At 47.2% G+C, this 12,268-nt stretch overlaps 1 protein-coding gene across 8 annotated transcripts in view; it reads right to left on the minus strand.

Annotated features, from left to right (window-relative positions):
• Positions 1 to 5,995: 5,995 nt before the first annotated feature.
• GREB1 (growth regulating estrogen receptor binding 1) overlaps positions 5,996 to 12,268 on the minus strand; it is a 161,389-nt gene continuing 155,116 nt past the window's right edge. For all 8 annotated transcript variants that reach the window (XM_055377502.2, XM_055377499.2, XM_063696059.1 and 5 more), the window contains 3 exons: positions 10,724 to 10,924; positions 9,827 to 9,965; positions 5,996 to 8,344 (listed from right to left, as the gene is read on the minus strand). In XM_055377502.2, coding sequence (XP_055233477.2) covers positions 8,181 to 8,344; positions 9,827 to 9,965; positions 10,724 to 10,924 — 504 coding nt within the window. In that variant the 3' untranslated portion in view covers positions 5,996 to 8,180. The remainder of the gene's footprint in view (positions 8,345 to 9,826; positions 9,966 to 10,723; positions 10,925 to 12,268) is intronic.

Consider the following 12,268-nt stretch of genomic DNA (forward strand, 5'->3'; position numbering starts at 1 on the left):
GCTCCAAGCAGGTTCTGCCCCATGGCAGGACTGCAAACACCTGCACACGGGTGAGAGTGTCTGGGGACAGCTGGTCAACCAAGAGGGTGGGCCCTTGAATGTTACTGCTGTGGCAGGGTGATCACACTAAGCAGGTTTCTCAACTTCACAGGAAGGCAGTGATGCCTCCAAGTCTCATTGTTTGAGATAGGAAAGAGCAGGCAGAGATGGTGTTTCCCCTGGGTAGTGGAAACAGCACCATCCTTAACGTGGATGGGGGAGTTACTCAGTTGAATTCAAGTGCAGACGTTGTGGATTCCAGACCCACAGGCACAGACTGGCTTCCTGGAATGACTAAAACCGAAAGGATTTTCCCATGCTCCTCCTTCACTCAGATATCACTGAGGGTCCTCTGTGGCTTTTGGAAGCATTAAACAGTGTACTTCAACATAATTTTGCCTGAGAAAATTTCCTTGTTCTCTAAATGTTATGAGGGAAAGCCCAGTACTTTAATAATTGCATTGATTCCTTGAATCGCTGGATCTAAAAACTGAGGAACATCAAATAATTACCAATGTGCTAACACAACCTTCAGAGAACCTGGAGGAATCCAGTACAGTGAGCATTCCCAGGCTGCAGCTGCAGAGGGAACCCCGACTGTACCAGGCATCTAGAACATTCCTGGATGAGAAGAAGCTGAATAACAAGTAAGGGAAGATGGATTGGGACTTTACCTTAAAGAATACATATAATTTCTTTGGATTTTTCATCCAATTCTGCTTTACATTTGATTCCTTTGTGTTTCAATGTCTTTGAACATCAACTGATGAGGGACTTTGATTTTGCCCCCAAAATATACAATAGGAGAGGATTAATATTCAAATGTGGGGTGTATTAATCCATTTTCATGCTGGTGATAAAGACATACCAGAGACTGGGTAATTTATAAAGAAAAAGAGGTTTAATGGACACATAGTTCCACGTGGCTGGGGAGGCCTCACAATCATGGCAGAAGGCAAAAGCCACGTCTTACGTGGTGGCAGACAAGAGAGAATGAGAACCAAGTGAAATGGCTTTTCCCTTATAAAACCATCAGATCTCATGAGACTTATTCATGACCACAAGAACAGTATGGGGAAAACTGCCCCCATGATTCAGTTGTCTCCCACCAGGTCCCTCCCACGACATGCGGAAATTATGGGAGCTATAATTCAAGATAAGATTTGGGCGGGGACACAGTCAAACCACATCACAGGGACATCTCCATTTTGTTAGCAGATGGTTATTGGAACATCTCTCAGGGCCATCAAATTGCATAATCCTAGCAGGCACAATTCACATTCCTCATCAAGACAGGTTAAGTAATGCCAACATCACAAATGAACCCTGAAATTGCAGTAGCTTAACAGTGTAAAAAATGGTCACTGGTTCTTGTCATAGAACATCATTATGAGGGCGAGGGTCTGTGCAGGGTCCCGGTCCCTTCATCTCAGGACACCTCCCTCCGAAACACACGGCCACCTCCTGGGGTCAAGTCTACGGCACCATCAAGGGCTTCAAGGAAGATTCAGAAAAAGCAAACATTGTTTTTGGGAAGGTGGTCTTAAAAATGAGAGCAGAGCTTCCCCCAAGGACTGTTCATCCCCCTAGGGGTCAGCCTATACTGACTGTAGGCTTAATGGTCAAGCCCAGTGGGTTAGGGAATCAAAAACTGAGGTAAACTAACAGGAAACATTTGTTCCCCACTTCTGATATTTCCTCCTACATGCAGGGAACACCATTAATGTAACATTTCTAGCTTCTGTCTACCTCCTCACTTACCCTTCGCCATGGGCAAAGAAGTAACCTGTGTTATAGGTTCAGGGAAGGAGCTGGCCTGCATAACTCAGCAATCTACTCCTTCCGTCTGCCCCTGGACCCAGCCTGCCTGTGGAGCACAGGATCCTGCCTGCTCTTCCGAGCTATACATTTGTACGGACGAGACCCCACATGGTGTCTGCTGCTTGCGGCCAGGTAGGAAGGCCTAATTCCAGCTTCAGCACTGGAATCCTTGTTGATACTGATATGCCTACATCTGCCTTATTGATACAACAGGGGACATTTTGGTCTTCATTTGTTTAACTACTCTTTTGTCTTACATCTGGATTCAGAGTGAGAATGTCAATCTCAATAGGCAGCTTCCAGAAACAATCTGGTTGGGATTTGGATTAGCTTTGTATTGAACTTATAAGTTAATTTGGGGTAGGGTTGGGGGAGAAATTGGTAGTTTGATAATACTGAATCTTTCCATTAGGACATAGTTTTCTCTATATTTAATTTTATCTATCTTCTTTTATTTCTTTCATGGATGTTTTATAACTATCTTCACAGAGGTCTTACACATTTTCTACCTATTGGATACAATGTTCACTCTTCAGGTGATGGGTTCACTAGAAGCCCAGATTTCACCACTACACAATACATACATGTAAGAAGCCTGCACTTGTACCTCCTAAATCCTTAAAAATAAAACTTTAAAAATAAATAAGACTTAAAAATAAATAAGTTTTTGGCAAGACCTAACTAGAAAAATGAGAAGACAGAGATACACTAAAAAAGAGAAATGAAGATAGTAAAGAGATTCTTAAAATTACCACACAAATACATAATGTTTAAATTTATGCCAGAAAACTTCATGGTTTTTATGAAACAGATAATTTCCCAGAATGTACATTTTAGAACATTGGATAAAATCTAAATATACAAATAACTGTGAAATAAATTCTGCAACACGCTCTATGTTTATTGCAGCACTATTCAAAAAAGCCAAGATTTGGAGCAACCTGTCTGTCAACAAACGAATGGATAAAGAAAATGGGATACATATACACAATAGGGTACTATTCAGCCATTAAAAAAAAAAAGAATGAGTTTGGGAGGCTGAGGCGGGCGTATCACGAGGTCAAGAGATCGAGACCATCCTGGCCAACATGGTGAAACCCTGTCTCTACTAAAAATACGAAAATTAGCTGGGCGTGGTGGCGGGTGCTTATAGTCCCAGCTACTCGGGAGTCTGAGGCAGGAGAATCAATTGAACCCTGGAGGCTAAGGTTGCAGTGAGCTGAGATCACACCACTGCACTCCAGCCTGGCGACAGAGCAAGACTCCGTCTCAAAAAAAAAAAAAAAAAAAAAAAAGAACGAGGTCCTGTCATCTGCAACAACATGGCTGGAACTGGAGGTCATTATGTTAAGTGAAATAAGCCAGCCACAGGACAAACTGAATGTTCTCACTTATTTGTGTGAGCTAAGAAAATCAAAACAATTGAACTCACAGAGAGTAGAATGATGGTTAGCAAAGGCTGGGAATAGCAGTTGGGGAAAGGGGTGTAGGGATGGGTAATGGGTACAAAAATATAGTTAGAGAGAATGAATAAGATCTAGTATTTGATAGCACAACAGGATGACTATAGTCAATAATTTATTAAACATTTAAAAATAAGAGTATAGTTGTTTATAACATATAGAAACAGGAAATGCTTGAGGTGCTGGATACCGCATTTACCCTGATGTGATTATTATGCATTTTATGCCTGTAGCAAAAGATCTCATGTACCCCATAAGTATATACACCTACTATGTACCTGCAAAAGTTAAAAATACATAAATTGTACGAGTAGTTTAAAAAAACCCTCTTTCTTAAAGAAAAAAAAGAAACTGGAACCATAATTCTTTTTAATGTCTTTACTATTCTTAACTGGTTTGGGATTAGTGTTATTTCTGGCCTTGCAGAAGTACAGATGTCTATATTTTCCAATGCTCTGGAAGTTTTATTTTATGGTAGTAAAATATACCAAAAAATTTACTATTATTGACATCTAGCATATTCACAACGTTGTGTAACAATCACTACTCTCTAGTTCCAGAACATTTTCTGATTTTCTGGAATGATTTGTGTAACACAGAACTCTCTCATTTGAAGGTAACTTTATGTCCAACACTTTCTATGCCCATCAGATTTCATTTCTATTGGTCTCCTTCCTCTGTTTCTGAGAGAGATGGAGTGGTCTCCATTTATGACTACGGAATTTATGCATTCTTCTCATATGTATATTTTTTATAGAGGTGGGGTCTTGCCATGTTGCCCAGGCTGGTCTCTAACTCCCGAGCTCAGGCACTCCTCCCACCTTGGCCTCCCAAAGTGTTGGGATTACAGACATTGAGCCACCATGCCCGCCCCTCTTCTCATATTTCTAACAGTTCTCACTTTATATATTTCATAGCATGTGGGCATGTCTACATAAGTTTGTGATCAAAATATTAAATTCTATTCTGATTAGCTTTCTCAATCCAATCTGAGCACCTCAATCTATTTTTAGGTAAATTTAATCCACTTATATTTCTTTTGACTGTTGATATGTTTGGATGTTTGTCCCCTCCAAATCTCATGTTGAAATGTGATCCCCAATGTTGGAGGTGGGGCCTGGTGGGAGGTGTTTAGGTCATGGGGGGCAGATTCCATCGTGCTTAGATTGCTTGGTGCTGTCCTCAGGATGAGTGGGTTCTCCCTGTGAGTTCACACGAGATCTGGTTGTTTAAAAGTGTGCGGCACCTCCCCACCTCTCTCTTGCTCCTGCTCTCACAATGTGTCTGCCCCCCTTCACCTTCCACAGTGATTGGAAGCTTCCTGAAGCCTTCACCAGGAGCAGATGCCAGCACCATGTTTCCTATACAGCCTGCAGAACCGTGAGCCAATAAACCTCTTATAAATTACCCAGTCTCAGGTATTCCTTTATAGTAACACACAAATGGACACACACATGTGCCATCTAATTTTGTTTCTTATTTGCCAAGATTTCCTGTTGTTCTCCCCATCCCCAACTGTTCTTTCCTTATGTTGGATTTCATTGATTTGGTGTTTGCTGTCTTCCCTTTAATGTTTTAGATGTTGGACATCCTTTCTTTTCTCCCAGTGGTCATCCGAAATGCTTAACATGCATATTTAAATGTTCATTTTCTACCAGCATATTAATCAGTGCTGACCCCCTAAATAAAATATTTCAGCGCGACTTCACTATTTTCTTAGTTTCTCCATCACTGATCACTCCCACCCCTGCTCCCATGTTGAGATCATTGCGGGTATGAGAGATTCATTCATTCACTGAGTGGGCAATGAATGAGCACATACCAGGAGCTGGGCAAATTCAAAGCTCTGGGCATGCAGCACTGAATGTTTCTTACAGAATTCCTACCTTCACAGAAGGAGACAAAATTAGCAAAAATATATTCTATGTTAGTAGTTCCCCAATATGGGATGGCCTCATTGGGAAGGTGACTTACGAGTAGCAAGAGAACATCAGAGTGTGGGAGAGTCCAAGGGATGAGCACTCCTGGCATGAGAGGCAGCAGGCCTGAGTGGGCACTTGCCTGGCAGGGTCCAGGGAGCTGATGGGCAGTGAGCAAGGGGGCCACTGGCCTTAGCCATGGCCGCATGCTTAGCCCAGGTCAGTAGAGTATTGGAAGCGTGGCGGGAAGCGCTGCAGGGAATCAACCAGGCTGGCTGCTCCAAACCGCTCCCCCTGGTGATCATCCAGACAAATGCCCCAGGTCCCTTCCGCCCTTTGCAGCCACTGTGAAGCTCAGAGTCCCCCCAGACTTTCTTCCCTTGGTGGCAGGCTTCTCTGCACATTCTGAGCTGGTTTCCTCCATATTTGTTCTCCTGCACGTCCAATGCAGTCTGCCTTTTTATCCTCAGGAATTCTGCAACATGTTAATATATTCCACTTTTACGGTTTTATTCTTATTTCTTTTCCAAAACTATCCATTTTAAGCGCTAGTCCCCAGAGATGACTAGCCACACTACCTTATCTCGAAACAGTGCTATGAATACTCACCAACAAAACAATACATGCATTATAAGTTTTATTTATAAGACTGGAACAGACAAGAATATTAGTTTGAGGGTTTTTTCCAATTTAAATTAACTAATAAAGTGGGGAGAATGACACAAAAGCTGCTATTTACAAAAGACAAGTATATGATTAAAGAAGGTCAGTTTTTATTCCAAAATAGGAATAATGAGATATACAAAGTAATCATTTTATAAACATTGATCTAAATATTTAATACTCGCGGACTTTTTTTCTTAGGAAAAAAAGATTGACATCGACTCTTCGGCATCATCTTTTACAATCATTTATTCTTGGATTGTTATCCATTAGAGTGCTTATAAATGTCTAGGATAGATGTGTAAGAATGCATTCTGAGGCCAGGCGCAGTGGCTCATGCCTGTAATCCCAGCACTTTTGGAGGATGAGGTGGGCAGATCACCTGAGGCCAGGAGTTCACAAGACCAGCCTGGCCAACCTGGCGAAACCCCATCTCTACTAAAAAAAATATACAAAAATTAGCTGGGCATGGTGGTGGGCGCCCATAATCCCAGCTACTCGGGAGGCTGAGGCTGGAGAATCACTTGAACCCAGGAGGCAGAGGTTGCAGTGAGCCGAGATCATTGCACCATTGCACTCCAGCCTGGGCAGCAAGAGTGAAACTCCGTCTCAGAAAAAAAAAAAAGAATGCATTCTGATGATTAAATTGAACTGCCTTTAAACTTCAAGTTATGTGCCACTTCAAAAACAGTGTGGCATTGAGGGTAGGCGAGTGGGAGAAGGGAGACCTGGACTGCAGAGTCCAGAAGCCAGAACTTTGAACTGTGCTTCCAGCTCTTTCCAGCAGTGAGAACTTGGAAAGGTAGACTCTTTGCATCTCAACCTTCTCATCTTTCAAAGGGGATGAATAATTCCAATCACACAAGAAAGGACTGAACAAGATGAACAAGATGATCACTGTCCAGTGCCGGGCAATGGGTGGCCTCTCAACTGTGGCTTTAAAAACCATTCTGGGGCAGGCACGGTGGCTCACGCCTGTAATCCCAGCATTTTGGGAGGCCAAGGCGGGCGGATCACGAGGTCAGGAGATCGAGACCATCCTGGCTAACATGGTGAAACCCCGTCTCTACTAAAAAATACAAAAAATTAGCTGGGCGTGGTGGTGGGCGCCTGTAGTCCCAGCCACTCGGAAGGCTGAGGCAGGAGAATGGTGAGAACCCGGGAGGCGGAGCTTGCAGTGAGCCGAGATCGCACCACTGCACTCCAGCCTGGGTGACAGAGCTAGAGTCCATCTCAAAAACAAAACAAAACAAAACAAAACCATTCAGTCAGTCTGTGAAGGGGTGAGCCCTAAGAAATACATCTCCCTGCCTCCTTCTCTCTTCTGTTCCTACCTCCTCTCTAGTCAAGTGAGATGCTTCCCTGAGGAACCAAACATTAGTAAGAGAAAATGAGCTACTTCAGGAACCGAAAACTAAACTCTAGTAAACTACAGTCATAAGTCTAGTTCTCATCAACTATTTTATATATCACTTTGGTTGTTTTCATTGTTTGTTTCAAGTAAGCAATGTGGTCCTTTCTCCTTTGTAAGGCTAATTTTAGGTCAACCTCTGTTAGCCTTATTTCCTCCCCTCCAACTCCCCCCCAAAAAAACCCTTTTAGTTTTAAAGAAAGCTTCTTTGCATTTTTGCCCTTTCTAAGAGGTAGGGTATTTACCCTATATTATTTTAATAGGATCATGTTTGCTCTGAAGTAAATCAATTTGTTTAACTTTATTAAATTTGATGCCTTTGGGCTAGCCTCTGAAACAGCAAACTTATAGGCAATTAAATAATTGTTATTAAAACGATCTACTTATTTCTTCTTGTCTCCAGCCTTTACAGTTAAAATGTTCCTTTGGAATATTGCTTTGTAGGAGGTTACAGGGGAACCTACTTGGCTGAAATCCCATCTACTGAAATACTGGCACCGCTACAAAATAACCCAAGATTCTTTAGAACTAAGAGAAAAAAATCAGGTTTGTCCATGGAAGCACACGAATGGCAGGACAGGAAGTAAATCTTTGCTCCTCGTGAAATAGGCTTTAAAACAGCCCAGAGCAATGGGCTGGCCCAGAACTTGGGAGTCTCAAGTTTTCATTCTCACCCACTGCGGAGTCTTCCTGGCTTCCAGGACCACGGCCTCGGGGGCCCATGTGTACTAGGAGGAGCTGTACCTGGACGGTCCCTGGGGTCCATTCCAGTCAAACGCCCCACAGTTCCAGGCCTCCCTTTAGCCTCAACAGCATGAGGGCTCTGAGCACTCATCTCTTCCAGAAAACTCGCCGCTGTCTTCCTCAGATGTGTCGTCCCGTCAGAAAAAAGAGCGGCCGGTCTTCCCTGGCATTGGCGGTCTGGAACTCATCGCGCAGCCGGAACTGCCACTCGTCCTCGAGCTCCAGGCGGACGACCGTCTGGCGCAGTGAGCTCCGGTCCTGACAGATGACACACAACGTCGCACCTGCGTGGACAACGGCAGAGGTGTGGGAAGGGAAAGGGTGACTTTATCCAGAGGAAAGCGGCTACCCAGATTCTACTTGCAATGACAAGACAGGGAGCTGTTGGGAAGGGCAGAGGCGGCATCCAAGTCGGCCTCTTGCTTCTTTCGGGATGATGTACAATCTTAGCGAGACAGGAGTGTGGTTGGGATGTGGCAGGTGTGCGGGGGAGAAAACACGGAGGCAGAAGGAAAGCTGAGCAGGGACTGAACCGAGGTGCGGAGAGGAAGGAGAGAGGCTGGTGGAATCGCAAACTAAGCATCCTCAGCCCCAGCCGGTAGCTCACATACCCCACCCTACCTACCCCACCTTACAGCTTCATCCCCCTCTTCTGCCACCCATCCAGGCCTGGGGCAGCCCCCACTGTCCCACGTGCCAGCCACAGGAATTCCCCTTCCTCTCAACTCCCAGCACCTGGCGACACCTCAACCCGGTCTCCTCCACACTTTCCCTCTCTGCTCCCTCCCCACCTTTGTGTCCAGTCCTCCCTTTAGATGAAATGTTTCCCAAGGCAGAGACTGCTGTAGAAACCTCTTGATCTTTCCCAAGGCCTTAGATGCTGCTGGTGCTCATTCAGTGCCTGCTAGAGGGGAAGGTCAGAGCCAAGGGCCACCAAGGAAAGCGAAGGTCAGCTAGGGATCTGAGCAGGACTGGAAATGCAGACTGGAAATCGTGTTTTCAAGTCATGCAGAACAAGTGCTTGTCATTCTCAACCAAGCTGGTGCAGACAGGAGGAAGACTGGCGTAAAAGCCAAGGTGGTGTGGCACCTCCCAGGACGAGGAGAAAGACTCGTCTACCAGGAGGAAGAGTGTCAGCAACGACTGGGACACCGATGTGAAGGATTTGGGTTGGAAAATAACACGCATGGCTGGTGCGGTGGCTCATGCCGGTAATCCCAACACTTTGGGAGGCCGAGGCAGGTGGATCACCTGAGGTCAGGAGTTCGAGACCAGCCTGGCCAACATGGCGAAACGCTGTCTCTACTAAAAATAAAAAATTAGCTGGGTGTGGTGGCGGGCACCTGTAATCCCAGATACTCGGGAGGCTGAGGCACGAGAATCACTTGAACCCAGGAGGCAGAAGTTGCAGTGAGCTAAGATCGTGCCACTGCACTCCAGCCAAGGTGACAGAGCGAGACTCCATCTCAAAAACCAGAAAGAAAGAAAGAAAAGAAACACAAAGGCTAAAAAATGTCTGCAATTCATCTAAAAGAAAGGGGGATGTGTCTTGCCTCTACCCAAACAGGTATAGGGGAAAGAGAGCCCCCGGGGATCAAATCCCAGCTCTCTTGCACTTCCCTGGGTGGCTGAGGCAGCCACTTCCCTCTCTGATCCTCAGTTTACCCATGGGCAAATAAGGACTAGGACCAAAGGTCCCCTCCTCAGGGTACCCGGTGACTATAGCCATTGAAGACAAGGTGCAGAGTTAAGAGTACAAAAGTTACCTTTCAGAAAATGAAACTTTTTCAAAAAGCTAGCTCCCACAAAAGAGTCACAGAGGTACAGCAGCAGCCCACTGAACAGCAAGTCCGAGCAGCTGATGTTTAAAGAGTGGGGCCTGGAGCTCACATAGCAAACAGAAATCTGAAAAAGAAGAAATCCAAGAGAGGGCACCGTTTTCTATGAAATGCTCAGTAACATTATACTACAGGTTTGCACCTAGTAAATACCAACTGCTTGGTCCAGCTCAAGATTTTTGCGGGGGCCAGAGACAATATTTTCATGTTATTTCCAAATCTGTATCTGAAAAATAAATTCTGGAAGTTTTATCCAGATTTATCTAGTCATGAGTTCATCTGAGAATCAGAATATTTAGGCCGAGTGCGGTGGCTCACTCTTGTAATCCCAGCATTTTGGGAGGCCGAGGCGGGTGGATCCCCTGAGGTCAGGAGTTGGAGACCAGCCTGGACAACATAGTGAAACCCTGTCTCTACTAAAAATACAAAAATTAGCCAGGCGTGGTGGCATGTGCCTGATATCCCAGCTACTTGGGAGGCTGAGGCAGGAGAATCACTTGAACCCGGGAGGCGGAGACTGCAGTGAGCTGAGATCGTGCCATTGCACTCCAGCCTGGGCGACAAAAGTGAAACTCCATCTCAAAAACAAACAAACAACAAACAAACAAACAAAAGTTTGGGCATCAGAATTGGGCTGGCTTCCTATCGTCTTATTTCCAGGCAAAGCATCTCAGCTCTCTCAGCTGAATGGCAAAACCTACAAAGTGGGGTCAACCCCGAGACGAAGGAGTTGAGGACTTAGGATTCAGAGTCCCAGATTCCAGCCCATCGGTTCTAGAGATTTCTCTGAATTAGGGATTCGACAGCACCCCCTCTGAAAGTCACCTGAGATCCCAGGTTCAGGTAACAGTCGACAGACAGCACTGGGTGGTCACGGTTCTTCAGGGACAGCGGGAAGAAGAGGTGGCTGTGGTGCTGCAGGAACTTCTCCAGCAGGAGCTGGGCGGGCGCTGCGAGGAACGTGTGCTTGCTGTCCGGGGCACAGATGTACTGGGCCGGCACGACCGCGGCAGAGTTATCAGACACCTGCACAGGAAGGGGGGTGTCAGGCCACTACTGCCCTGAGGGGCGAGGACCTTCCCATGGCTTCTGGGCTGCACGGGTGGACCAGGCATGGGAGCTTGTGTCGCTCAGGGGAATGAACTGAGAACACATACTTCAAGAATAAACTTCTCTGTTGAGAAAGATTAGGTTTTACTCAAAGGAAACATGAAACAGACATGTCAAAACGAACCACCCTAATCAGTAAGAATTATAGACACTGATCATTCCATGCAGGAAACCAGCTTTCTGGTCTAGAGAAAACAAGAGAACCCGTGGGTCTGGGGGATGCAAGCCTCTGGGAGTGGCCAGCTCCCCACCAAAGGTCCTGTCCCCGTCCCGCCCAGCCCCGGGGCTCTTCCCACCCACAGTCAGCATCCCAGCCCCAGGCTCTTGCTCCATCACCAACACGTTTACATCTACGTAAATCAGACTCTCGCTGCTTCCCTCCCGTGAGTCCTAGAGAAAAGTCTGGAACTTTCCCATAGCTGGGAAGGCCTGCCTACTTCCTCAGCTCCTCTCCGCCACCCTCCTCCCCTTCCTCCATACCGACCTCCTCGCTCCTACCCTTCTGCACCTTCACCCACTGAAGGCATCCTGTCCCTGCCCCTGCCCATGCTCCTGCCTCTGTCCCTGCCCATGTCCCTGCCCCTGCCTCTGTCCCTGCCCGTGCCCCTGCCTCTGCCCCTGCCCATGTCCCTGCCCCTGCCTCTGCCCCTGCCTCTGTCCCTGCCCATGTCCCTGCCCCTGTCCCTGCCCATGTCCCTGCCCCTGCCCATGTCCCTGACCCTGCCTCTGTCCCTGCCCATGCCCATGTCCCTGCGCCTGCCTCTGTCCCTGCCCCTGCCTCTGCCCGTGCCCCTGCCCCTGCCCCTGCCCGTGCCCCTGCCCGTGCCCCTGCCTCTGTCCCTGCCCATGTCCCTGCCCCTGCCTCTGTCCCTGCCCATGTCCCTGCGCCTGCCTCTGTCCCTGCCCATGTCCCTGCCCCTGCCTCTGTCCCTGCCCATGTCCCTGCCTCTGCCTCTGTCCCTGCCCATGTCCCTGCCCCTGCCTCTGTCCCTGCCCATGTCCCTGCCTCTGCCTCTGTCCCTGCCCATGTCCCTGCCCCTGCCTCTGCCCCTGCCTCTGTCCCTGCCTCTGCCTCTGCCCCTGCCTCTGTCCCTGCCTCTGCCCTTGCCTCTGTCCCTGCTTATGTCCCTGCCCCTGCCTCTGTCCCTGCCTCTGCCCCTGCCCCTGCTCTTGCCCGTGCCCCTGCCTCTGTCCCTGCCCCTGCCTCTGCCCCTGCCCAAGTCCCTGTCCATGCCCCTGCCCGTGCCTCTGCCCATGTCC

The sequence above is a fragment of the Gorilla gorilla genome, chromosome 12 (genome assembly GCF_029281585.2).
Source record: "Gorilla gorilla gorilla isolate KB3781 chromosome 12, NHGRI_mGorGor1-v2.1_pri, whole genome shotgun sequence".
Lineage (NCBI taxonomy): Eukaryota > Metazoa > Chordata > Mammalia > Primates > Hominidae > Gorilla > Gorilla gorilla.